This window comes from Aythya fuligula, chromosome 5 (genome assembly GCF_009819795.1).
Source record: "Aythya fuligula isolate bAytFul2 chromosome 5, bAytFul2.pri, whole genome shotgun sequence".
NCBI classification, from domain to species: Eukaryota; Metazoa; Chordata; class Aves; order Anseriformes; family Anatidae; genus Aythya; species Aythya fuligula.
In genome coordinates this window covers 33,711,939-33,739,241 of record NC_045563.1, presented here as the reverse complement: position 1 = coordinate 33,739,241, position 27,303 = coordinate 33,711,939, and the positions used below count along the sequence as shown (strand labels likewise).

The following is a 27,303-nucleotide window of genomic DNA, read 5'->3' as shown; positions in this document are numbered from 1 at the left end:
CATCTGGTCAAATGATACACAACAGCTGTATTTCAAAGTGGTCATGCTGTTCCCTTGAAGCTACAGACTTCAGACTGCTTACACGGCATTTTGCAGTACCTGGTAAAAAGCTTAGTATGGCTGCAATCACATTGAAAACAAGTTCAGAAACTCTGTTAGAAACTCTGTTAGCATCCTCCCATTCCTTCGTGATAGCTCAACTGGACGTGCTTCCATCCATGTTCATTCCCAAGATACTTCAGAAGTGAAAGACCTAGAATTAAACATTGAAATGTTGACTATCTGAAATGCACATACAAAGAAGGATTTGCAGGTGCAAGCAGGCTTGAGCTCTGAGCTAACCAGGCAGCTGCTCTGAGCTGGGATACATGTTCAGGATAGCCCACGGAAGGCATGCATAGCTGAAAGGTTCCCTCAACACATCTGACTGGAGAGAAATCATCAGTCCTTCTCCACTACCAAAGCCTCAAACATCATTTTACACCCAAATCACTGACATATTTTCCCTCTAATCCTTCTATGCTGAAGTAAAACAAAGCATTCTGCATTCAGACTCTGACTAGAGCTTCCAGGACATATATATATATATTTTCTTCAGGACATGGCATAGCAGAATGAGGATTCCCACTTAGCAGCTAAAGGTTATGTTTGCCTGTTCCTGAGGAAGCCAATTTTATTTCATTGACTTTAAATGGAACCTCAAATCTTGTGACAGTGGGGACTTTAGACTTCCTTATAATATGATTATAACTAAAATATTCAGGGAAATACACAGCCAGCTGAACAACTCTGTGAGACTTATTGGTGTATTTCAACAATCATAATAATGATTCTTACTGCTGTGGCAGTGCAAAGCTCCAGGCAGATTTACAGCTAATACATTTACAAAGTTAAGTCAAGAAAGAAAATGAAGTGTAAAGTCATGTAGTTACAGTCCCTCTCAGTAAGTCTGTGATGACAGGTGTAGACCTTCCTTAACATCATCATTTGTTCCTTCGGAGGTCAAGGAAGGTGTCACAAATTTCTTTCTTTCCAAATTGATTTTCTTTTCCAGTGTTCCTGCAATGAATGCAATTTGCTATGGTCATGTGAGGAACAGAGTCATTTACATTCTGCTGCAAGTTAGCTAAGATCCATCTGATGTGGCACATCACATGTACTATTGTTTCTGCAACTGAAGATGCTTTTTTCTCTGGAGAGCCACATTCTGACCTCCTCTTCAAAGCTGAAAGTGAATTCCAGTTCTCATGACTAACTGCTATGTCTGCTTTGTAAAAACACAATATACCATTTAGGTAAGCAGTCAAAGAATTAAATCATCTCACATCAAAGTCTGTTTTTAATATGCTGTATCCAAGTGATATAATGGAGTCCATTCTTCTCCCTTCCTTTCCAGCCAGCACCGACTGATACTAATGAAACATGCAGCATCAACTGGACATCGTTTCAAGTCTGCTGGAGCTGAATGTAGATGTTGATGACCACCTGGGGAATAAATATTCCTTTCATCAGCACATACATGCAGTCAATATACTCCTAGATAAATAAGTATAAATATACTTCTACTGATCTTTGGCTGTCCCCATATCTTTCATTACTCTCTCTTTTACAGCCACCTTCTTCCATAGCTAAGAAAGTATTTGATCTTTCTGCTGTATTTTGATGAAGTCTGTTCTTGCACAAAAGGTCAGCTGAAGGCCACAGTATCCATAAAACTCCAAAGCAAGCAGCCTTTAGACGACAGCCAGAACAGAGTTTCAGTGGTAAACAGTGGCTGCACCTAATCACTACACAGAGAAATGCCCTTAACCCCAGCATAACCTCCCATTGCTCCATCAGTGACTACATACCTATCTGGTAAAACATGATTTTAGAATATGGAAGGAGGAAAAATGAACATCCATACTCACTCGTAAGATACCAATCACTCTAGAACCCATCTAATATTTGTGTATGTGTAAAATCCCATGAATTTTAATTGGGAACTTTTTGGTATGTGATATTTCGTTTTACAGTAGTCTTGCAGTGAAAAATCCTGGAGACAGTGTTCAGGACTACACCTGGTGAGTTGAAATAAGAAACCTTTAAAGCAGACGGATAATGGTGAAGAGGCCCTGCATTTCCACTGAAAGAGGAGGAAGACCCACTTATAAGAACAGGAGGCATTCTGTTGTCAGAAAACCTCTAGGAATACAGACTATGCTCAAGGCTTGATGGTGTTTTTTGTGAGATGATAGTAAGGCAAAAACACAATGTATATCCATAGCTGGCAAGGACACATCCTCCCTCTCAAGAAGGCAAACTTCACCTGCATATGAAAATACTCACGTGTTAGTGATAAAGGTAAAAAAGTGTCCTATTTCCCTGCAGGAACCATTGCCATAGCAGCACTTGCATCTCCTTGTTCTGAAGGCCCAGCTCCAAACATACATGTTCTTTGTTTTTGGATAAATTCCACCTCCGCAACAACAGTTTGTGCAGGGCCTGCTACTTCTTCCTCGTTTCACAAAGAAGTCTTAAGAGATACCATAAGAACTGAGTAAGCCCCTCTGCCCTGGAGCAAATACAGTCTTTAAATATTTCTTATATATAGTATCCTTTCTGTAATAGTAGGATAGAGAGTTTAAAATGACTACCACCACTCCTCTTCCTTCTCTGGTACAATCTCCCAGAACAGATTCAGGTTGCTGCAGCAGCCCAGACAGCCAACAGGCTCACGAAGACTGAAGCCTATACAGGCATTAACTGAAGTATGTTGTAGTCTGAGAAGCTACTAATTGGACTAAAGTCTGGGAGCTGATAGTACCTTTCTTTTCCATGTACTTTATCATAATGATCTGAAATACAGATGCATTATAATCAGAGATACAAAACTCATTTTTATTAACTTTGCCAACAATGAGAACTCAAAATAAAGTTGGCATTCTTCAAATGAAAGGCATGAGGAAAGAAAGAAAGATAGAATTCAAAAACCTAGCAGAGTGAAAAAGGCTAAAGTGGAGGAGAATAAAACAAAGGATCAATGGACGCAGGAAGGATAAACATCAGAAGTTCAGGCCTCTGGCTACCCGGGAGGCAGCAGCAGAAGAGCATGGTGGTTTGGTCTGTGACTCTTCCCTGAAAGTGAATAAGGTGCTGTGCCTGGCCTGCAGGAGGTCAGAGCTGTTGGAGGCTGCTGCAGAATTACCAGCCAAGCAAACAGTGCTGGGAGATCTAAGCTGATCAAAACATCTCTTTTTTCAGTGAAACATTTTTTTGGATGATGAATGGCTTTTGAGAAACCAGAGCTTTTCTTTTCTCTCTTTCTGCTGAAAAGACTGTTTGACCTGACACTATCACTTCCAGAGGCATGAAAACAATGGAAACATGCTAAAAACAGAAACTTTCAGTTTTCACACATCTTTAATGAAAACCTAAAACACACAAAGAAAAATCTTGCTGAGAGAAAAGCATTCCTGATCATCTCTGCATGGAACCTTACACTGGAGAACCAGGGTCCACAGCAAGGACACAGACCTCTCCTGATTCCCAAGAGAACTGCATTTCTGCCCAGAGCATACTAGGTCACCTCTCAGCTAGAACTTCCCTGACTGTGATGAGTGCATGTGTTGACCCATAGAGAAATCACCTCGCTACTTTTCAGAGGCCCTTGTCTTCCAGAAATGCCACCTCATAAGGAGAATTTTGCACCATTCTACAGACAGAATAACAGGAAAGCAACTGAGACATGCAGAGGCATTAGTCAAGTCGTGACTGTATGTACAATAATTTAGCCTGAACAGCTGGCTAGGAGGTCATAAAAGAAATGTGTTTTACTACATGAGTGCTAAATGAAATGATTCTTTTGCCAAAGTTGGCTAAGAACAGTCATGGAGCGTACACAGGATTTATGAGACTAACCTCTGGATTCTTTCCTGAGCCCAGGAAATTGCATTCCTTTGAGGTCTGAGCTGACATTCATCAACAATGCAAAATTATGCTCTTTTTTGGGGAGCAGAAAAGGAAGGTAGAAGCACTGGAAAGCCAGTCTTACATGGAGAAATGAAAGGAGTAAAGAGAATAATAAATTACTCTCTAAAAAGTTCTACTCTAATCAACCCAGAGGAAGGGAGAAGTTGCACGTGCAAAGGACAGGGAGCAAATGTCTCCCTCATGTTCTTAGAAAGTCAAACTAATTTTTTCTTAAATTTGTAAAATAGCAGGTAGAGTGGTATTACCTGCTTCAGCCCATTGCTGTCCTACAGTGCTTGCTATATGGCTAGGCAGGCAGACACAATGATGAAGAAAAAATACCCAGAGAACAAATGGAACAGAAAACGAAACAGAGAGAACAGCTCTGGCCTGAGTACAACTTGAACTCTGCTTAGGAACTACTAGCATCTCCCAAAACCAAAGCATCTCCCAAAACCAAAGCTTTGTCTCAGGTTTTAAAAGGTGAAAAGGCCACTTAAGGAGGGGAATGGGGCTTTTTTCAAGCAATTTTTTTGTTAGTGGACCATGGTTCCTTAGGCTATGCAAAATGCACTTAGCCAGAGACAACTAAGAAAAGGAAAAAAGTTAATGTTTATTTCTGGTCCTCCTCACCCCTATCTTCTGAGCACAACATTCTAGATACAGAAAGGGGAAACACACAGCACAACAAGAGCGATGTATCCTAAAGAAACTAAATTAGCAAAAAGACTAACTTCACATTATATGATGTGTCAGGTTTTGGCTGATAAAAGAAAGGTTTCACCTCATGAAAAGACTGAATTTCAAAATGTGCTGTTCTGATGTAGAATAAAAATCAAGACTTTTTTTTCTGAACCCAACCATGCCACTATAAACAACCTGCTGATCAGAATAATAGTTTGGGAAGTGGGAAAATTTGATCAAGCGGAAGCATAAGTCTCAGCCTTCTAAACCCCATGGAGATCCCCAACTGTTAGCTTAACGGCAATTTCAAGGAGACTTTTACCTCCTTTCTTTAAGAGGATAAAACAGAGTTATGCAATTAAGGGCTAATCTTTTGTTCAGTGTGAGAAATAATGATTTTTTTTTTAAATACCTTTTTTACCTCAAGACACTCCAGTAACTAGAGAACAAAGGACCTTGTTATTTTCACGTCTGATTGGAGACTGAAAAAAATGAAGTAGATTTGTTCTCCTGGTTGCTACATCAACCTCAAAGTGAGAGACCTCTCTTGAGAGAATTTCTACAGCCTGCCACTAGAGCTTCAGTGATGGAAAGCAGTTATTACCTCTTCAGAAAAGCACTAGTTGTCAGCTTCCCAAGACAATAACAGTACTAATAATAACTGAATGCACAACCACTTAGTTATTAAAGTATACAAAATACAGATTTCAATCACTTGTTTCTAAGTAGGTATTGTGTCTTGCAGTAGCCAGTAATGCTGACACTCATTGTCCTACAGAGAATAAAAGGATTCGTGTCACAGCTGAGCAATTGGTACCTTGTAATCATACTTGTTCTCCTAATCCCAGACTAGCAGTGGTTACCATACACTCACCTCAGGCACCGCACAGTGAAACTGGCCATCTGGTCGGGATCTGGGCCATCTTGCTTTCACTTGTATATATATTGTATATATATGTCTTCTGGCAGAAGGAGATTTCTGCTGGAAACCTTACATTCTACAAAAAAAACAAACATATAAGTAATTACAAAACACATTTTTTTAATCTTCTGTTCTTACTTTTCTTTCCACTCTCCATTCCCTCCCTCCTTCCTAATAGACATTTGTATATATCCCTACCCACCTGTCTACACAATCACACACTTCCTTTTATCAAGGGGAGAAATTTAGGGAGTATTGCAAAAACACTTGGTTATGAAAGTATACAAAATAAAGATTTTGGTTACCTTTATTTATTTTTTTTTTATTTAGAAATGTGCAATATATATATCTATTTTAGTTGATTTTTGATTTTGCCTAGCTGAGTTATGATACTGATTTTGGGTATTGCACACACTGAAATTCCACTGCATGTTCTAGACTAGAGTCAAATATCTCTACATATTTTCCCATATTTTTTCATACTTTTTACTAGTAGAAACTAGTTTTAAAAAGCCATTGTGAGATAGTAGCAGGCAGCAGGGCTTCTAATGGATCACTTCAAAGAAATCAAAACCCTTAAGCTGCACAATACTTGTTTTCACAGAGCTGAAGGATGATGATACAATGTTGATGATAAGAAGTTTTGGAAATTATTTGAAAGAATGTAAAACAGTACATCAGTGACTACAAGCTGAAGGCATTAGCCTTTAACTGATCACAAGAGCGATGAACACTCCTCTGAGGTAACTGAGACTGAAGAGAATCAGTCTTACAGGATATGCAACAGCAATGCTACCACGGCAATCATAATCAGCTTCATTGCGGTTACATTTTTACAGAATGACTTTCATGGTAAGTTTTGATTTTAAAAGGTCAAACCTTGTCCATGATAAAATCTAGGAGTGTTTGAAATAACTACCCTCCTTTTCCTGTGGGAATGCTCCTGACTTGACAAATCAAATGTCCAGATTTTTCTGTAGGATATCCTTTTGCACCTTCTACATATTTATTTTTTTTAATAAGGTGATGTAAGTCATTTATGGGGAGTCTTGGACTGTAATAGCTCATCTGCAGAGAAGGAGAGAAGGGTACAAATAAGACAAGACACAAAGAGAAGCATCAGACCAGCAGTCAGCCTCAAACCCAATTTTCTCAAGCTTCACCTTTTTGCACTGTTCCAGTACAAGCCAACTAAAGCTACGCTGTGGCAGTTACAACATGTTAGAAATCTCCATAACTGAATTATAGCACTATGGCTTCTTACTGTCAATTCCTTTTCAATATCAGGAACAGCTAACAAGTTAATTTATCATAATCATTGTTTGGAATCTTACATCATAATGTTCAGTTACAGCTAATATGACTGAATGAAATTAGATATCATGTAACTTCAAAATAAATAAATAAATAAATATTTAATGAAAAGTTGCAGGAAAAAAATAACCAGACATATTGACTTATCAACATGTCTCTCCTTACTGTTCCCCATGCAGCTATTCCCTTACAGTTTTGGTTACCAGAGATGGAAGTCACTGCTCACCCAGTCATGGTCCTCCAACTCTGAGCTCCAGACAGCCCAAGATATGTTACTGTTAAATACTGAAACAAACAAACAAACAAAAAATACATTAAATGCCTCTGTCTTTTTCTCTTCCTTATTTGTTAGATGACCGTTGTCTCCAAGTATCAGTACAGTGTTTTCATTTGACCTCCTCTTGCTTTGGACATACTTGAAAAAAGCCTTTTTTGTTGTCTGACACCACAGTGGACAATGTCAACACAAGTTGGGCTTTGGCTTTTCTCATTTTCTCCCTGCAGAGGTGAGCTGCTGCTCTGTACTCTCACTGTGAAGCCAGACCTTTCTTCCAGTGGTCATATATTTTCTTTTTCCACCCTAAGAGTTTTTTTTCCACAGGCAGAGTTCTCTGTTCAGCCAGGCAGGTCTTCTGCCTTGTTTGCTTTACTTGCAACACAGTGGGATTGCCTGCTTCAGGGCTTTTAAAAGGTGGTTTTTGAAAAGCAACTACCCCTCATGGACCCCCAAATCCTCTAACTACACCACAAAGACTTATTTTTATCTGCATAAATTGTACCCCAATTGAGAGAAGAAGCCCCTCTGTATATGAATTGCCAATTACAAACTTCATTTGACAGATGAAAAGATGCCCTTATCAGCAAATAAGGACCTTTGAAACATACCTTTCAGTGGAGAACGACATAATCATGCTCCACTTCCAACAGACAGCACACACTCCGCTGGAACATCCCCGAAGATAAAGCAGCGTGTTCTCTCTGTAGCTCTTGACAGCAGCCCAGGGCTGCATGCTGGGGATTTAACGGAGGGTTTACTGAGAGTTGGTGTCCACTTGATGTAACAACCAGGTCTCTGTCAAGTCAGAAAAATACCAAAAATATTTAATTTCTTCTCATTTAGACACTGCTACTTCTATCACAAGAAAGAGGAATGCCCCAGGTGCTGCATGGAAGGACCAAGAGCTTGCTCCTGACTTAATACCACATGACTTGTGTACAGTTCAGCTGCTCCTAACCCACTCTTGCCCCAGACTGAAAAGGATTATTCCTCTTGTGCACATCATCTAGAAATTCCCATCTTCAATAATATCAGTATCATGTAAGTTCCCCTGGAAATAAAAGACACCTTGATTAAATCCTTGACGTGACAGATGGCCAAGATAGGTCTGTCTCCACACTAGAAACAGGTGAGAATCTGCTGAGCATTTTGAGGTTCTAATCAAAGGCACCTTAACACTGACTTATGGTGTGTTATATGAAAATAAGAAAAAGCTCCTAACCCTCACAAGAAACAAATGACAAGGTGTCATAAGGAAAATCAAAACCTCTTCCTCTGCTTTGCTCATGTTTGCTCTCTTTGCACCAGGTGATTATTGCATTTTCTAATCATTCATTATCACTGCACATGAGCAAGCCCTATTTTTTCCTTCACAGTTGCTGAGGTTTCTTTTCACCTATTGCTTTGCAGTAAAGTGTAGGATTTAGGAACAAGTAGGTGGGATTATGTGCCAGAGCATGAACAGGGGGAAGTAGCTGGAGTGTCCTTTGTCTACTGAAGCAGAACTTGGTGTGAGACTTCTGAAAATCTGAAACAGAACTCCATTACAAAAGCAAACAAATTCACAGTAATCAAAATATAAAAAATAAATAACCACATACAAACAAACATACAAACAAGAACTGATTTCTCTGCTTCGGCCCAGAAGACCATCTAGCCCAGCATCCTGGCTCTGCCAGTGGTCAAAAAAGATGTCCACAGAAGAGTGTAGGAACAGGACAAGTCTGTTGTGGTAATTCTCCAGAACCCTCTTCCAGGCTCATATAAGTTGTGGTTCTGGGTCTCTGAAGCACTGGTGTGATGGCAAGTCACACAGAGTGGGTTTGTTTGTGCAGCATTTAATCAGAGTGCGGGACCATTCTCAACGCATTCACAGTCTTTATAAAATCAAAGATGCTTTGAGGACCAATGGGAAACACAGTTGAAGTGGTTGAAGTAAAGGACAGATATGTTTTTATCTAACTGAGGATTTAAATCTAGCACTAGCAATATTCTGTCAGTAGCACAAAGGAGCACAGAAGCTTGGCATTTGTGTCACACTCAGTGCTTGGCAGGGAGTGATGGCTGGTAGCAGGCCAAATGCAGTGAGTCCAGCTCACATGGTCATTCCCAAATTCTGCAGTGTCAAGGTCTGACCTCAAAGGCAGTGCTTCCTACTTGAATTTTTAGCCTTAGCATCCAGAATTTGTGAACAGAGGCAGCTCAACCAGTGCACATATTTATTAATCTAACAGCAACCTAACCTGCATAGGAGATTCTCACAGAGCACCAAAGATAGCAGACTGAAAGATTTGTCCTTTTATCTCACTCCAAGACAAACTGCATCACTTTTATACATCAAGATGTATAAATTGAGCTGTCAGCTGTGTACTTCTCTGATGTCACACAGGAAGGGAACCTGGTCTTCCTGGGACTGCTGGCATTTTGCAACTTCTGTCAACAGAAATGTAAAGTTGGCTGGCCATGAACAAGAATGCTCTACAGATAGCTGTGTTCTGCTGGTGTGCCTAATGGCTTCTCCGGTGTTTTGTTCTTGCTTGGTTGTAACAGTTTGTCTTTTGAGACAACACTTGGCTCTTTACCTAGCCTTGGCTGTTCTGTGACCTACTGGCTCCAATGACAAGATCAAACCAGCTGATTACTGCAGCAGAATTTAGAATCAGCTGGATCAGTTATTGCAAACAGAACCAAAAGCTCTGCTAGAGTTACTCAGTTATCTTGGATTGGCAGAGTGCCACACCAACCCCAAAAGGCTCACCTGATACCCCAGTGCATGTTCCTGCTACTTCTTCCTCTGAACGAACTAAACATTTTAATCTCCTTTTTTTTGTTTGTTTGGTTGGTTGATTTTGGTTTTTGTTTGTTTGTTTGTTTGCTTCATTTTGTTTTTGTTTTTTTGCAGGATCAGGTTTCTGATCAGCAAGCAGGAAAACAGCATAGCTGTCCCTTTGGGCAGCAAGACGTTCTTCAACAGCCTGGAACAGGAAACCACAAGTTTTAACTAAAGTGACTTTAATGTAGACATAAATTTAGTCTAAATGTAGGTGTTAAATGTTCAGTGGCTTAAGACACTGAAAAGATATAAGCCTAAATTAACAGAATGCAACTCATTTAATTATTTTCTCTAAGTGGTAGCTAGAGTCAGGGCACAGACATTTTTATGTTTAATGTACATTTTGCACAGCCAATTTTTAAAGACTGAAAAAACAGTGAGTTTTAGAATCCCTGTATTTTGTCTGGACAATGATAAATGACAATGATGTTTTACAGAAATTGCTGCAGAGAGCGTTAGTTCATTGGAAGCATTAATTTTCCTTCTAGCCAAGCTTCAGTCAGAATATCGCCCTTTCTGCACTGAATACTACACTTGGCTCAGATTCCATTTCCAAATGACATACATAAAGCACTAAAAAGTGCAGAATGGTGATTTTTTTTTTTTCTGAAATGGTAGAATTGTAAATTTCTTAGCAAAATACTATCATTGCCAAACTTTTGATTTTTGTCATTAAATGGTGGTCCTATCCTAGAGTTTGATAACACATGACCTGGTAATGTATTCGAGAACTGGGCAAGCTTTGAATTTAAAAAAAAAAATAAAGTCCCTGATCGTCTTTAGGCTACCAAACACAGAGGACAGAAACTGTCTTGTGACAGCAGGATGGGGAAAGAGCACTTCTAATTACACCTCACATATTCTCAACTTTCACTTCAAACCTTCTGCCCTGAGGCCATGGAAGAAGCTTGCTTGCAGAAGCCATCCAGCATCCCTGCTTCTCCCAGGTCAGAAGCTCCTGCTGTTACAGGAGCACATTTGCACTGAAATCTCCTTGTTCTGTGCGGATCCTAGCAAAATGCCACTGAAGTCTCAAATAGCCACTACTGCAGAGACACAGGACTTGATGTATAGGTACCTTCTCAAAGATATTTCACCTCTCCTGTATCAGCTTACATGTGAGAAGATTGCCTCTCAGTTTCTGAGGACCCATGTCACAAATTCTTCTTATTAAGATATGCAGTGCTAAATGAAAGGACTGATAAAAGCATCAAGCCAAGATCTTTTGGTTCAGGCTAGTTTTTTGATCTGCTATTTCATCTGAAGCACTTTTCAATTACAAGCAGAGTACAAGTACAGCTTTCCCCGTCCCCTTTTTATTACTTTTATCAGTTGTGCTTGGCATGGTCTCTTTTGCAGCTGAAGATCTATTAACTTTAATTAAATTGTAACTTTCACATTGTTCTTGAATAATGTCTGTCATCTGTAACCCTGGAGAAACTACACAAAGCCGCCTGACTTTACAGGCTGTGATTAGTACAATCTTTGCCACTACCTTGGAAAAATGTCGTCTTAGCCCCACTCGTCTAACTCACCCCTTCAGCAGAAGAAATGTTAACAATTCAAAGCTCTGTCACTGCAGAACATGCTCAAGAACAAGCAGAAGCATTGTATTGAAATTAGGCCATTTCCAATTACTTGATGTTAGTCTCCTTCCAGCTTCCATTTCCTGAAGATAAGTTTCAAAACCAAGTTTCTAAAGAGGCCAGCTGATTTAAAATGAATACCCCATGCAACTGCGTTGGCTGACCTATTTTCTTGTTTGTATATGGCACAGAGCTGCTCAGCTAAATCAGCTTTTTCAGTCCTTCTTGCTGCTTAATCAGCCTTTTCGACCTTTCTTGCCAGCTGCCATCCAAGTGGTAAATAAATGGGCTTCAACTGGACAGCAAAGCTTTCATTTCAGACCAACAAAGAGGTTTTATGCGGTGCTGTCATCGCTGGGATCACCCCGCAGCTCCCTCCCTCCCCTTGTTGCAGCAATGATTTGCTTGAATGTGACTGCTGAAACCAGCAACGTAACAGACTATAAGCAAGCATCACTGACCCATTGTTCCTTTGCTGGCCCAAAGTATTTTTCCTTTTACCTGCAGTTTCCTATAGTTAAAGGAAATCTATTTTCTCAGAAGCTCACAATATTCTAATTCAAAACACAGGTCTGTAAACTGCCCATTGAAGGCTGAGAAAGTTCGTCCTCATCTCAGAAGGGATTAAAATAGTGTGTTGTCCCAGAAAACACACTGTACTGCATAAGTCTCGCTGTGTTCAGTAAAAACAGAACAAAATTATTCACCTTCTAGAGAATCTCGCAGTACAGCAGCCCGAGTCGGAGACAAATCTGGATGGACAACCCAGGGTTTTCTGACAGCTTTAATAAAACAGACAGATGAGGGAAAAGAAAATGTCCCTTACCCAAACTGAACTGCTCAAATGTGTTTGATTTCCCTTGGTGCTACACATTGCTCTTCTGTCAGGTCCCACCCACTCACCAAACATTTACAACCAGCACAATTTGTGCAGGACACAAGGCACACAGAGCACAAAGAGAGATGAAGAGGTAATAACATAAATCCTGATGGACCCCCACCTCCTGGGGTCAGAATGGGAGCTTTGACTGCTTCAGGAGGCAAATTTGCTCAGCTGATACCATTCGATCTCTGGAAAATGTCATCAAGCTGCTGTCTGCTGGTACCCTGCAATTGCAAGAGGTACATCCCAGCTGTCCTCACCATGTCTGGGCCTCAGCAGAGGGCAGGTTAATGTGCATTTCACCAGGAGGCAGCATCAGTCCTCTCTTCGGTGTGGCATTTCCTAGCTGCCAGTGAGCCCACAGCTCTCTGATGTAGCAGGAAGACAGCGCAGACACTCCGCTCCACAGGGCTCCTGGGAACTCAGCAGCAGCCATGGCATTATTCTTCCTCCCCAAAACAAGGATAAACTAAGCTTCAAGTTTCAAAAGCGGGTACTTAACACATCTGCATCACCCCCATCTTGAGCACTGTGCAGAACCCTTCTGCAAACTCCCCCATTCTTGTTCCTGACAAGAGGTGAGGACTCCTGTACAGAAACTCTTCAGCCAGGTGAAGGGATAGTTTGTGACTGCACCAGATTGCTGCCTGTGCATTTACAGGCATACAGACAGTCTTCAAAGACTTCATTCAGATGATTTCAAGTAAAGTGTACATACACACATACACGTTGTATTTATTGAGTAGCACAGTGCAAACTTCCATCTGACATGTAAGGTAGCTGGAGTCAGCAGGAGATACAACCAGTGTAACCAGGGTAAGATTAATTTCTTCTGGGTTTTGAAGTACCAGAAATAAACATTCTCACTGCACTTCAGAATAAGTCAGAAGAGTGCCTCTTTATTCAGTTCACATCAGAACTGTAGCATCTTTTTTACTAAGGAATGTGAGAAAATGACATACCAAGAAGAAAGGTGAATATATGTACTGATGTATTGCCCTGAGAAACCACTGTTTATATTTAGGGTAATTAAAGGTGTAATACTGAATAATTCAATGAAGGTCTCTGCCTTTGAGAGTATTTCCTGCTACCAAGGGAGAAGGCTGGAGGCTGAAAGCAAAGACAGCTTGGCACAAACACAGTCTGCATGACAGGATGGTGGGCTCTCACTGATGGCTCCAGCACAGACAGATCAGATGGCACCAGTCTACAGTGTAGCTGGGGACAGATGACACGTAAAATTCAACTCAAAAACAGAAAATTATTTGAGAAATGAAAACATACAATTATGCAACAATGGTGTTTAGAGAGAGGTAGGCTAGGAAGCTTTGAATAGTTTCCCAGGATTCTGGCCCTAATACAGTGAGAAATTAAATACGAACCCTGCCACCGTAGCTGACAGCGACACTTCTACTACAGATTGCTCTTAGGAGTATCCGAGTCCATCAAGTGTTGCCAGAAAAAAGCCTGTATCCTGTGCCACGCATCTTCTTGGGCTTTGGCGTGCTCCTTCCATTGTCCTCCCCACTGCACAAACAGCCCAAGCACTTTGTGGATGGACGCCTGGCACAGAGGCAGGTATGGTGGCTCCAGGAGGTGCCCTGCTCCAGAATAGGAGCAAAACTCCACCTTCCGTCCACAGTGCCGAAGGCGCTGAACAGCGTCCTGGCAATAGAGGTCACTCTTCCAGTTCGTGTCATCCAGCCCTGACAAGAAGAGGAACTTGGCCAAGGACCTCTCCATGGGAATGCGACAGTGCCACGTTGCGGGGTCCCTGTGATCATCTAGGATTTCTGAAAAATCTACTAGGTCAGACTCCTTACTGGTCTTTATCCTCCCCAGATCGTATGGGTGGGGAGGAATAGTGAAGCCATCCCCCCGCAGGGGAATGAAAGAATTAAAACCACTTCCAGATATGCTGACAGCTGCCTTGATGCCAGGTAGGAAGGTGGCCATGGAAAGGGCTAGGTCAGCTCCTTTAGACAAGCCCAAAACGCCAATCCCCGTATCCTTCACCTGAAACACAGTTATGGAACAACCATTACCAACTACTCATATCCTGGGCTGACATAACACCTCCCCCCTCTTCTGCTTCCTTATTCCTTGTATGATTAAAATCTTTTTACCCTTTTTCTGTTCATGTTCTCTCTCCCCCATATTGGTCCCTTTGCTGAACCTCCACAAGAATGAGCATGAATTCTGCAACTCCTCAGCATTTCTTCCCCTGTAGCACTTTTTCTTCCTGAAGAACTCCATAGACAAAGCCTTGTGCTTCTTCTGCATCCTGGCTTGACACTTTCTCTCAGTACTGTACATTTTATTGCTCTTGCCTCCAAAAGCTCATCCCAGCTTGCTCTCTTCAAGCCCCTTGTGGAAAACCAATTTTTCATGGGTTTACATGCATCGGTTTTCTTTCTTACCATTGTTTTTTCATACTCTCCTACAGCTGACCTGTTATCTTCTGTTTTGTCTTGGAACACAAGGCACTTGGGGCCGAGTAAGCCTAATTGTTTAAATCAACTTATTTATAGTGAGGGCTCTTCACACCAAATTCACATTGTAATGTGCATCTTGTAAGATACTCTGGAAGTTTTACAGCTCGATGAGGAACAACACCAACAGTTATGAAACAGCCATTATCAACTACTCATATCCTGGGCTTACGGGATCAACTTTGTGAAATTAAAATCACATTAAGTAGCGTTGCATTCAAAGCTTAAATTATATTTAGTTTCTCTTGGTCTCTATTGGCTTAAGTATTATGATATATTGCCATAAAAGTGTTTTTTCATCCCACATACATATCCTAATACCGCCCCAGCTTCTTAAAACATGGCATGCTCTCCAGTACTGTAACTGTTAAGATATCCTGCTGTTACAGCATTTTATTACCGTCCTGTGAAACTTACTCAGAATTAGAAACCTCTCTGAAATAGTAGAAAAAGACATTTATTTTTATTTATTTATTTTTTTTAAGATCTTGTGCTTAAGAAGTTGCACTTCTAGTCTGGGAACTGCTTTGACATAAATATTATACAAATACTCATTTGCACAACACTTCATGGACTGTCATAAGGTGCTATGCAAAACTTTTATCCAACTACTTGCAAAATTGGAGTTGAGGCACATTGTTTTCCACCTCAGATCACACTGTCTGAACATGCTCTCTCCTTTTACATCTCACAAACTTAGCTGCTTTCAGTGATATGTAGCATTTCACGTTAGGAAATTAGAGAGTTGCTTCTAGTAGGAAAAGTACCATTATTTATCTCCTACCTGCTTCTGCTTCTGCAAAAAGTGTACAGCCTCCTCAAAATAATCCAGTTCAAGAATCTCTGGCATAGCAGGCAGATCTTCAAAGGCCATGTAAGCCAGAGCCAGAGTCACAAAGCCCCTGCTAGCCAGAAGACTTGCTCTGTATTCAACAAGACCTCCTCCAGATCCATACAAATCGATAAGTCCGGGGAATGGTCCTGGTCCTGCAGTGAGAGATAAATATACATACACGATCACAAAGAAAACTTTCTAGAGTTGCTTTTTCAGTAGCACCCCCTCAACGCACATCCAGACTGTAGATATCAAAAGGAAATCATCCTCTGAAGCTTTACACATGCAGGTTCTCATTCTGAGGCACACACTCAATGTAACTGGACTATTTTTCCCAGCCTAATTAACTGAGATGATTATAAAGAAATTACTATTCCCTCTCCTGTATGATTGTCTCCTATACGGATTATCCCAAGCATTTCTGTGAGCAGCACAGAGTATGAAACCTAGTTTCCACAGTCCCTCTCCATTAGTCAGCTCTCTGCTGTGTAATTATGAAGATGAGTTCACCTTACAGCACCTCTCTCCCCGTAAGAACACTAATTTGGATATTTCTTCTCCTGCCTAGGAATTTATTATAGGAAGTTTGTATTTTGTGCATTGTTCTCCCACCACCAGTTTCAGCTGAAATTGGCCTAGATGTTGTCAGGCCATTGGGGACTGACTTAAGTGCAGTATCAATCACTATGTGCATTCTTTTAGTAACCGTGCTAGCAGCTTTTCCAAGCAGGGAATGCCTGACTTAATGCATCAACAAATGCCATTACTACGTGCACAAATTCAGGCTTCAGCCTGATCTGGGTAACCACCTCTGGGCTTCTCAGTTCTCCTTCCACAGCTGTATAATTTCCATTTCCTGCTGCTGCTCTGCCCATTCTTACCACCAGATACAGCTGAAATTTTCTGTAACAAAATTTGGTGTCACAGCAGCTACAAAGGACTTTTTATTTGCTCCAGAGCAAGATACTCACATTTAAGTACTGCTGAAGGAAAACAAACAGTTCAGGACTCGGAGCCTTACTCAGGATCCAGTCTCATCCTTGTCTCTATACAGAACTTTGCAAATGTGATGTCTGTGGAAGGCTTTGCCTTCCCTGTTTGTCCCCCTTCTTTTTAACTATCGCGTGCAGTTCAGCTGCTCAGCTGAGCAGGAACAGACTTCTTCCTTTGGCTTCCTAAGCCAAACAGAGAGAAAGTGACACAAGTCCAGAGTCCGTGGCAGCTGCTGGAGCAGCCCAGACCTGCTGTGACCCCAGCCCATGGCTCCCACCTCACCTCTTCACTCCTCACCTTAGAGCTCTGGCCAAAACCAGGGGCCTCTGCCCTCCCAGCTTGTCAGAAGAGCTGGGAAATAAGCACACTTTTCCCCAAGACCCTCAGCCAGGAAAGGTCCTGTTCCCTGCTCAGCTGAAGCCAGGAGATGCCTTGCATTGCTGCTGCTGCCCTCATTGCACCCCCTGCCTATGCAACGCCCAGGCAAGGCTTGTGACTGCCCTGCGCTGCTGGGGGGATGGCAGCGGCTGGACACGGTGCCAGCTGAGGGAATCATAATGTGGGCTGTGTGCCAGCTTGCTGATGGGCTGCAGTGCCCAATGTACGATGCAACTCACACCTGGAAATCCAGAACGGGATTAAAACTCACCAGGAGGGAGGAAGAGAGTTGCTTTAAGCCGACCTTCTCTGACTGGAATCCTCTTCACTCCCTCTGCTAAAAAACTTCGCTCATGGGTGCATTTTCCCAGCAACCGGCTCATGTCCCCGTGGCCCTCATACACCTCCAAGTCCACGCAGAAAGGGGTCAGGACGTTCCTCTTTGCCAGCCGCTTATAGGGCGTTTTGGAGCGCAGAGACCACAGCAGCCCCATAGGCTCCACTCCCGAGTAGCTGCCCCCCAGTGCTGGGGAGCAGGTCAGGTCGAGCTCCCCGCTGCTCCCAGCCCTGTAGCGAGCGTGGGCTTGGAAGAGCTCCCCACCCTCGTCCACCAGGCAGGCTCTAAGGGTGACCTCCTGGTGCGGCAGGAGACCTGTCACGCAGATCTGCACGGGGTCGTCGAACAGACACCTGGGGGAGGGCAGAACCGTCACCTGCACCGCCATCGAGCTCTGCTGGCGGGGAGCGGAGGCTGCTGGTGTTTGGCGAGACGCCGGCTGTGTCAAACGGGAACGGCAAGAGCCCGGCGCTTCTCACGCTTAAAATCTCTGCCAAAGTCCAGGGGGAAGCACCGGGACTGCTTCCTCCAGCCAGCAAGCACGGGCTGCTGGGAGATGTAGTTCGGGTACACCACACCAAACACCTCGTCTCAGGTGTCCTACAAAAACACAACTGGCTTGCAAGGACAGGAGTTGTCATTTGCTGCTGCTGTGCACTTTTATTTCTGGTCATATAAAGGCTAAATCCCTGAACCTCGAGTGGCAGAAAGAGATACTCACATGGCCTTTACCCCACACCATGGAAAGTTCAGCTTCAATCACAGAATGGGCTCAGGTGCCTTTGTCAAGGCACGGTAAGCACAAGCAAACTGGAAAATCTGGAGCAACACATTTTAATCTAGCCATGAAACAAAGCCTGTCTAATTCCTGTTCAGTTTGCAGTACTTTTTGAACAAGAACCACACGGTGAAATGATGTTTTAGGTTGCATCTGTATTTCTTAATTAAAAAAAAAACTTTTTTCTTCAGAATTGTCAAACTTATCTAAAGGGTGTCTGCATTTTCCCGATTAATACATGTACTGGTGACGTGCAGGTTGACCGAAGACATGGCAAAGCAACTCGAAAACCACCACTGAGGATGTAAGAAAATGCAGCTACATTTAAATACAATGGTGAATAGAAACTGGTAATAAAAACGTGTAGCTTAACAGGGAGCACAGCCACCACTGACCTTCGCACGTCCTTCTAGATGTTCTCCATGCATCACATCATTTGAGCAATGTCAGAAATTAGTACAGAAGTAAGCTTTTAAACTGACCTTTTATTGCAGAAGTTGCAACTTCTCACCACCAAAACACCACAGCAACTGAACTTAGTGATCACAACCGGGCAGGATTTTTGCCTTAAGCTGGATGTACGCGTTGGACTGAGGCAGCCCGATGCATGGGTGGCAGAGCAGATTCTTCCTTTGGCTTGTTACAAAAACTATCTGTAGACCTGAACAAATGTCATGGCTTCTGTTTTGGGACTTCCAAAACCCAGATTGCCACCTTTCAAATTTTATTCTGTTCACCATCACTGGGACAATATGCAAAGTCCTAAAAATGCTGATATCACATCTTCTACTTACAAGCTGAAAAATCCGGCCAATTGACCCAAGACTCTGAAATCAAGCAAAATAGCCATGGGCTGTTTTGACAGATGTTTTGACAGATGTTGTTGAAGATAATTCAAGTGTTCAGTTCTTTTCACTCGAATCAGGTCTGTATTCCAGTCACAGATGCTGCTGACTGCATCACATCAGGGAGAAAGATTGCCAGCTCGAGTCTCCCACCTCTGCTATAACACTTTCACAGCTTTTGTGAGACAATCTAGCAGTTGATAATAGCTGTACTTTAGGTCATATTCCATGTCATACCAATAATTCACTGAGGAGAGAAAAAAAAAAAAAAAGGCATTCCTAAAGCTGCAATGTAATGATTTACAAACGTTCACAGAATGTTTCAGGCAGCTCAGCTAGTACAGGCGTTTCCCTGTTAGTGACTGAACTTTGGATTGAGTAAAATGTTGACTACAGCCAAAGGTAACGTGAGCAAACATTAGAGTTCTTTGCTGCCGATGCAACTCTGTCAACTCAAACTATCTCCTCTTCAGATTCTGTCCTTGGGACTCCTTGGTGCAGAAACCGGCAAAATGTATAGGAACATGAAATGTCTCCTTCTAATTAGGCCACAGATACCAAACACTTCAAAGTTTAGTATCTGGATAGGAACCTCCCTTTCTCTGAGTGTGTGACAGATGGCAAACTCACCACTTAATCAAAATGGTGAGTAGTTAGGCAGTGCTTTATTTCTGAATCTCAATTTAAATTTGGTGTAACATCCGTTAAAAAACATACATATATATTAAGTCAAGCAGTATATAATGTTTTACTAATGCTTCTTGTAGGAGGGCATACGCTAGTTTCCAACACCCACCGGACCAGACCCAGAAAATACTGATTTTCAAGTGCATACAGAATGCAGTGCAGTTAACAAAAGGCTGAATAAACAGAGCAACCCTTTAGTGTTTCTGCTAGACAGAGAAAAAACAGTGGCTGGGGCTTTGCAACTGGAAACAACTCTACTTTTTCTGTCGTTGAGGACAGATATAGCAGTACTGGGAAAAGAGAACTGAAAATACTGGTTTGTAGCTAACAGGACTTTTTATCACACTGTTGCCAATACTGAAAAAATGGTTTGCAATATTTGCAGTGTAACACAAATACTAATGCTGTTATTCAAAATACTTTATTTACTCTGTCTGGGCAGGCAGGATTAATGCAGGTGAAGGACAGTGAAAAAACTTCTGCAAACCTTGCAAAATTAAGAGGACATAATGATAACACTCTGCACTACTTCCCATCCCTACCCCTCCACCTGCACCAAATAAGCAATGCTTGAAATTCTCGAATTTTCCTGGGGAAGCAGAAAAATAAAAAGCGAGATGATGATGCATCCTACAAAGAAAGAGATGGAAGACTTCTGATAAACTCAGGGGAGCAGTAACACAAGCATAGGCTTATTAACAAGGTAAAAGACTGGGTCAGAGAGAATTCCAGCTCACATAACAACAGAATAGCTTCCGCGTTGTGTTTACATCCACGCCTAAAACTAGCGTTTCTGGTTTCCTTTTCTTCACCCAAATCCTTTTTGCTGATATGCTAATATCATGCACTACATGCAGTTTAATTGTGAAAGGTATGTAAATGACCTGCTTGCAGTTATCAGACTAGGCAGACAAACTACTGAGCTTCCTACCATAAACAAAATCTGGATCATGATCACTGAATTACCTATTCTTCTCCTCATCTGACAACTACAAATGTATTTTTCCTGATACATCCCTGACTCTTGTTGACAATCATATGAATTACATGCAAAACAGTCTGCAAGAAGATAGCCCCATGGAAAAGAACAGGATCAGCATCTGTAGATACTCATATTTTCTCTTGAAGGGAGTTAGATGACATTAAAGGGACCTTTGGCCACAGTTATGCTTTGCTATGGGATCTCGTATCTGCATACACCCAGTGCAATTAATTCAAAAATATACCTGGAAATCTTGTGTATTTTACCTGCTATACAGCCGTGTGATTGCTGAACATGGTGGAACCAAAGAGAAGGGAGGTATAACATCTCACCAGCTTTCACTGTACACTTCAAAGATTTTGCCTGAGCATATTCTGGATACCTTTCTAGATCTGGGTTTAAAGGGTCCACAGGGATCCAGGGCACCTGAAAGCAAAAGAGTATGTATATGGTACTGACCATGGCAAGCATTTCCAGCAAGCTTCCAGGAAAACAACTGACAACCAAACTTACTAGTTACAAAATACGTGTTTTGCCTAGCAAAACATTACACATGCTACACAGTTTTCCACACTCAACTGAGAATAGGTCAACGATACAAAAACTTGCTTTCTTCAGTGAAGCATTTCTAATTAGGGAAAAGCTGCTAAATGTCAGCCATCAAATTTCACTCTCATGGCATACTTTCAAAACGTCTTTTGAAATTTTAGAAATTCCTTTCTTCTTCTAAAGCGCTCTGATCTACTTTGATTCCTGTCAACTAAACACCCTCCTTCCTGCTGGAACATCCCTGTTGCCTGCATTAATTTCTTCTTTGCCCTAGAGAGTTACAAACCTCAGCACTCCACCTTACTGTATGTATGACAAGAATGCTCCTTTTAGATTCTATGAGCAGCACTCTGTAAACAGAGAAAAAAACCCAGGCTCCAGTTCAGCTGTAGCATTAATCACACATTGCACAGGCAAAAAGAGAGAGATTATATACAAAAGGGTGCTGAGTTTTTGTAAAGTGACTTCAGATTTATATATTTAAATCAAATAAATATTGCTAGAACTAAGAGAACACAATTTATTCATTGAGACAGGCACGTTTTCTTGCACTGGGTGATACTGCTGTAAAGCAAAATACCTCCCTGAGTAGAGGGCTAGAAAAGGTGAACGCAGAGAACTGTATTAAATCTTTTTTTTTTTTTTGTTATTCATTCATTTAAAAATCCTTTACTGGATCCATTTAAGTTTGGTGTAAGAGCGATAGCTTATGACATCAGTGGTTTCAGGTATGCAGTAATTTTATTATTTTTTTGTGTGTGGAAGCTGGGCATTCTTTGCAAATAGTAACGTAGAAGTGAAATATCTGGGAATTCTTTCCAGTAATGTGGGATTTCTAAATATTCATCAAAAAGCTTGGTTTAAGAGCTCAGCAGTGTGCAAAACTAGCTTTACTTTTCACATTGACTGTGTTCTTTATATCATTTTTACCTTATCTGCAGTCTTCTCATCCACAATTTCAAAAGAGCCATCTTCTGATACGTGGTAAATTGCTGGCTGATAGAGCTCTGGAACCACAGAAAGAATTAAATGGCACAACACAGAGTAGTACTCAGAGAAACTAATGGAAGGACATGTCACACTTTCACTAGGTGACAGAAAAATTAAGACAAAACCATTTTCAATTTTCTGCCTTTCTCTTTGTTCATTGCAATTTTTATCTAGTTTCTGGTTTGTCTTATTTTAAGTCAGCCAGAATACTGAGCTGCCTTTCTGTTTAGAATTCCAACCTTTTTTTCTCACAGAAATTATTCTATTCTCTTCCTCAAAACCTATTTTCCTCCTGGTCCTATTTTGTTCCAGTAACTATTTTGTTTCCCTTTCAGAAGTCATAAACACATCCCTGACTTACCCAGCATTCTATATTCTGTCCTTTCTTCTTAGGTCAGTCTAGCTAGATAGCCTTTTCCAGAGCTGTTAATAACTTGTGGCTAGCCTTTCACTTCTAATTTCACCCTATAGGGCTTATCACCTGCTTTAGACACTTTCAGAAAAGCTGCATGTTTTTCTTCCATTGCTTCAGCAAATGTGCTTTTGTAACTGCTTGAGAGCGTCTCCCTCCATTAACCTGATGTTCAGAAAGACAGAGTCACCCTTTTACTATACACTACAAAATGTAAGCATTATCTGGGTTCAATGCTTTAACAGTCACTTCTTTTACAAGGTATGAATCATGTGACGTGTTTCAATGTTGCAAACAAAATAAAAACAGTATAATTACAACATTAGAGCTGCGCTTGTACCTAGGTAAAATTACGTTAGTGTCATATAGCACTCTACATTCAGCCGATCTGAAGATTTGAAAATCAAAGAATGGGAAAAAAATATTAGGCACGGAGTTAAGCTGTCAATTGTCTAGATGACTTTTGTAACAGAACAAATGACTACTGCGTACCCAAGAAAACAACAAGAAGAAAGAGAAAACAGGCAAAGTAATGCTGTCATAAGAATCTCTTTGTTCATTTACGTCGCTTTCAGAGATTCTGTTAGTAACTTAAATATTTCATTAAATTACAACTTGCTTTTCAGTTTCCTGGCTTTTTTTTTTCCCTAAAGAAAAGAACGATCAGGCAGAATTCAAACCTGTTAAACATCAAAGATGGCAAGCTACGTAGTGACAAGATACAAATAATTTAAACATTCTAAAGCCAAAGAGATTGCCATGGGTGTCATTGAACCTATTATTTTTATAGGGCAGGAAAACCTGCCCTCAGAATAATGTTTGCATTACAAAACCATGTGCTGCATGCAATAGGAGATTTCTGTGTGCAGTGGAAAAAACAAAACTGCATAAACATGTTATCTCTGCCCCCATTTTCATGTCTTTCAGCATTTAATATCTTCCCCTTCCAGCCTCCAGACGTATACACATAGTAAATTATGTACCATATGGGATGAAGGGACGGTCACTCGGTGGATGCAGTAGGAAATGTTTCTCTCCAGATATCACACAGTACAAGTTCTCATAATGATCTTTATGTACTAAGATTTAGAAAAAAAGAGATGTAAAAGAGAGAAAAAGAAAATCAATGTTGTTTCCTTCGCTAACCTCCAAAACTACAGTAAACTGAAAGTATCAGCTTGTCTTCTAATTAGCAGGCTGCTTCCTCCTCTCGTGGCCAGTGGGAGTGGAAACCAGCAATATGATGTAGCAAACATACTCAGCCAATCAAGTTCCAAAATCACTTTATCAGTAATACACAAACACAGGTTACAAAAACGTGATGACATCCAGGATAGATGCTATCAGCCAACTGGTATGAAATCAACTGATTGGCACGTGAGAGCGGGCGGGATTTCTGGCTCTCAAATGCTCTTACAAAATCTGAAGTTCAGAATGGCCAAGCAAAGCACACCCTGTCTCAATTTCATATATTCTCTACTGCGCTGTATGAGAAGGTTACGTGTGGGACAACATCCTGTGGCCTGCCATGGATGGGCCTGGTTTGATTTACACCTAAGCTGGCCTCAACATCGACAGGACAGAAATCATCTGTCATGCCTGATGCAACATCCTGAAGATGCACCCAGAGACAGAGCAGCGAGAGGCTGCAGAAGAGCAGTTGAAAGAATGCATGTCAAAGTAAAAGAGAAAACATATCATTCTACTGAGCCACTAACTCAAATCAATTCTGCTTAAACTTGTGCTGAAAGCACAGAAAAGACTTACAGCGCCATACTATACCTACAAGATGTCACAGCAGCTGATTCCCCGAGCCAGAAATTCACAGCATCAGGCTTCTTCCCTGAATGGTTAGAGAGATGTTTTCAACAAAAAGGGAATTTGAAGCATCATGTCTAAAAGAATTTTAAGTATTTTTTTGGCAAACTGGTTTATTTCTATCTTTTAGCTACTTTCCTAACTATGACAGTTCCCATTATAAATAGCACTCTGTGAGCAACAGTAGCTTCTGCTCAGGAAGCTACTGTAGCACCCATCAGGCTTCACTACCCAGAGCCAAACCAAGGGTTACAGCCTTCATTTTCATGTCCTGAATCCCTAAGATTTAGCTCACAGAGAAATTGCAGCACATTTATGTTTAGTTGCAAAAAGAACATGAGCTCATAGTAAACTAACATTTGAAGGAAATGTATCCTGGAAAATAGAAACCAACTTAAATGGAACAGAGTTTAAGAGAAACAAACACCTGGAATGATACAAAAGTGAGGTTGTGTGTTCGCTCATTTCTTATAACTTTGGTAGCAACAGCACAAATTCAAGTCCAAATGTGACTCTAAACCAGAAAAAAAAAGCCACTCCATGGAAAGAGGTGCTGTACAGCACTACCACCATAATGCTTCATTGTGATGGTGACAAAACACAAGTAAGTTGCTTATTTTGGAGTAATGCAACCCCCAAACTAAGATTACTCTGTGATTATTTCACCAGTTTTCCTTTCTAAGGGGATGAAACCAAACTGAGCAGTGGTAACCAGCAAAAGAACCATGTACGTGGCATGATTCGTGGCATGGTTGTTTTAAAGTTACATACAAAATATTTTACTCAATGCAGGAGAAACAGAAAGTTTACCGAGTGCCTCACTCATCCATGGTATGTCAGGCTGCACATCACAGACAAGTTCAGGGAACTCCTCGGTGAGGTTTGAACATTGCTTCTGCACATAGAATACGTTGGGAGAGGTCACTTTCTTCTCCACAATGTCCAGAAAGTCCATGAAAGGCATTTGGCGCTCCTCTGGCATGACAAAACGGTCCTGAAACACCGCATCTGCATAACCATTTGGTGTTACTGCCACACTCACTACCTTGGGACCTACTACCTCCCTGCAAAATAAATCAAATGTTTATAGCCAGACCTGTAATTGGCTCACGTATTGGATGCTGGTTACTTTAAGAACAACATGCTTCATGGGCAGCAAAAATAAGAAGCCTGGCTTTCCGTAGCTGCCTATATTTTGACAAGATTTTCTAGTGTCTGTTAAGGACTCTGCTTCAGTTGCTCCTTGCATTCAAGGCAACAGGAGTGTCTTTTGCCTCTCTGAATTCTCTCATCTCTACAAGCTGAGTTCATGAAGTATCTCCCTTTTCCTCAAAGACAGAAAGAGGGCCCTCTAGCCACTTCTCATGAATTGTGCCAGAGCCTGATATTCTCAGGACCACTCAATCCAGCCAAAGCTGCATGGCCTTATGTTCAAAAGCTATTGAGAAAGCATAGACGGGGACTGACAGATATACGTTTTGAGACTAATAGCCCATACTTCAATAAGAAATTTAGTTTAAAAAAACACGTATTTTAGGTCCAACCAAGAATTGCCTCAAAAAATAACTTGCTTTTCTAAAATTCAGACATTGTTAAAATGTTCCATTATTTCTTTTAATAAGCAGGATGCACTTGGTCACAAACAAGTCAGTCTGGTTTTACAGTGCTACAGCCCCACTCTAACTGAGGGGATATGGGATGGAGCACACGTCAGGACACTGGGAACGGACTCAGTTTTGACAACGTGAGTCTACTGGCTGTATGCAGTCAAAATATTCACCCTTCTACAGAATCTGAACTGCTCAGGGTAGGATGTTCACAGGATGAAATTTATACTTGAGTTTTGGACGTTGTGTAAAGTACTGAACACCTTCATGCAGATGCACAGGGGAATCTGAGATAATCTCACGAGTAAAAACATTAACAAAGGGCCTTTCAGTGCGGTCAACTTAAACTGAACACGAGTCATGCTCAAAAGCTCATTCCTACCTAAGGTATGCCGAGGTCCATTTCTTCAGAGCTGGCCAGTGGCTGATGGCATTCTGAATTATGCAGGGCTTGTTTGGACTCACCCACTCTCGATAAAACTCCAGCGGGGATGGAGGCCTATCCAGATATGGCACAGACTCCATCCACCCCAACTCTGTCCAGGCAAACGAGAAGCAGTTTTACCCCGCGTCCCGAGTGAAGCGCCCTGTATTAGAGCTCTAAGTGGCTTTAAACCCCAAACCACCGGTGGTCACTGACAGCAAGGCTCTCAGACTCCCTAAATCGCTCCGTTAAAGCCCTGACCTTGTTTCAGAGCGCTTCAGTGCCAGGGGCAGGCAGCCACCTGCCTTGCTTTGCCGCTTTACACATCGCAAGACAACCCCAAAGCAGCATTTTCATCAGGGGCTGACGGCGCCCGGGCCAGGCATGGCAGCCCCATGCGGTTGCGCCGCCAGCCCCGCGGCCTCCCCCCGCTCCCCGCCGGGCTCCCCCCGCTCCCCAGCGCCTCTGCCCGGAGCCATGAGGCCGCCCGGGCCCGGCGCTCACCGCGGGCCTCCCCCGGGAAGGCGGCCAGGCAGCCCCTGACGGCCCGCAGCGCCGCGCCCTCCGCCATGGCCGCGCCACCTCCCTCACGGCCCGGCCCGGCCCCGCGCTCCGCCCCCGGTCCCGGCCCCCCGAGGAGGAGGCCCCGGCCTCGGCTGAGGGGGAAAAAAAAAAAAAAAAAAAAAAGAGTCCGGAGGTGCTGCCCGTTGAGGAACGGCTGTACCA

At 42.0% G+C, this 27,303-nt stretch overlaps 2 protein-coding genes across 3 annotated transcripts; both read right to left on the bottom strand.

Annotated features, from left to right (window-relative positions):
- Nucleotides 1-1,268: 1,268 nt before the first annotated feature.
- Nucleotides 1,269-18,796, bottom strand: LOC116489922 (acyl-coenzyme A thioesterase 1-like). Of its 2 annotated transcripts, XR_004253321.1 has the most exons (9): nt 18,746-18,796; nt 17,420-18,085; nt 15,727-15,929; nt 13,833-14,466; nt 7,757-7,943; nt 7,098-7,156; nt 6,477-6,625; nt 5,510-5,633; nt 1,269-1,485 (listed from the first exon to the last, which is right to left on the bottom strand). XR_004253321.1 is itself a non-coding variant. In XM_032188673.1 (4 exons), exons 2-4 carry the CDS (start codon nt 17,871-17,873, stop codon nt 13,864-13,866), a joined length of 1,260 nt encoding a protein of 419 aa, XP_032044564.1. In that variant the 5' UTR covers nt 17,874-18,085; nt 18,746-18,796; the 3' UTR covers nt 12,343-13,863. The 2 variants fall into 2 exon arrangements, 1 of the variants encoding a protein (XP_032044564.1); XM_032188673.1 differs by lacking the exons at nt 1,269-1,485; nt 5,510-5,633; nt 6,477-6,625; nt 7,098-7,156; nt 7,757-7,943 and having other exon boundaries at nt 12,343-14,466.
- JMJD7 (jumonji domain containing 7) lies at nt 18,729-27,158 on the bottom strand. Its single transcript, XM_032188674.1, has 8 exons — nt 27,082-27,158; nt 26,536-26,689; nt 25,357-25,610; nt 24,515-24,571; nt 23,712-23,807; nt 22,257-22,333; nt 21,044-21,203; nt 18,729-19,355 (listed from the first exon to the last, which is right to left on the bottom strand). The coding sequence occupies exons 1-8, from the start codon at nt 27,146-27,148 to the stop codon at nt 19,267-19,269; spliced, it is 954 nt and encodes a 317-aa protein (XP_032044565.1). The 5' UTR covers nt 27,149-27,158; the 3' UTR covers nt 18,729-19,266.
- Nucleotides 27,159-27,303: the final 145 nt, after the last annotated feature.

Excerpts from the sequence above, each read along its gene's own strand:
- LOC116489922 (XM_032188673.1), bottom strand. The coding sequence starts at position 17,873 with ATGGCGGTGCAGGTGACGGTTCTGCCCTCCCCCAGGTGTCTGTTCGAC. Across the intron at positions 15,930-17,419 it reads AACTCTCTTCCTCCCTCCTG|GACCAGGACCATTCCCCGGA; the intron begins GTGAGTTTTAAT and ends CTCTCACTGCAG. Across the intron at positions 14,467-15,726 it reads TTTTGCAGAAGCAGAAGCAG|GTGAAGGATACGGGGATTGG; the intron begins GTAGGAGATAAA and ends ACTGTGTTTCAG.
- JMJD7 (XM_032188674.1), bottom strand. The coding sequence starts at position 27,148 with ATGGCGGAGGGCGCGGCGCTGCGGGCCGTCAGGGGCTGCCTGGCCGCC. Across the intron at positions 21,204-22,256 it reads ATGAGAAGACTGCAGATAAG|GTGCCCTGGATCCCTGTGGA; the intron begins GTAAAAATGATA and ends TTTTGCTTTCAG. Across the intron at positions 19,356-21,043 it reads ATCACACGGCTGTATAGCAG|TGAATTATTGGTATGACATG; the intron begins GTAAAATACACA and ends TTCTCTCCTCAG.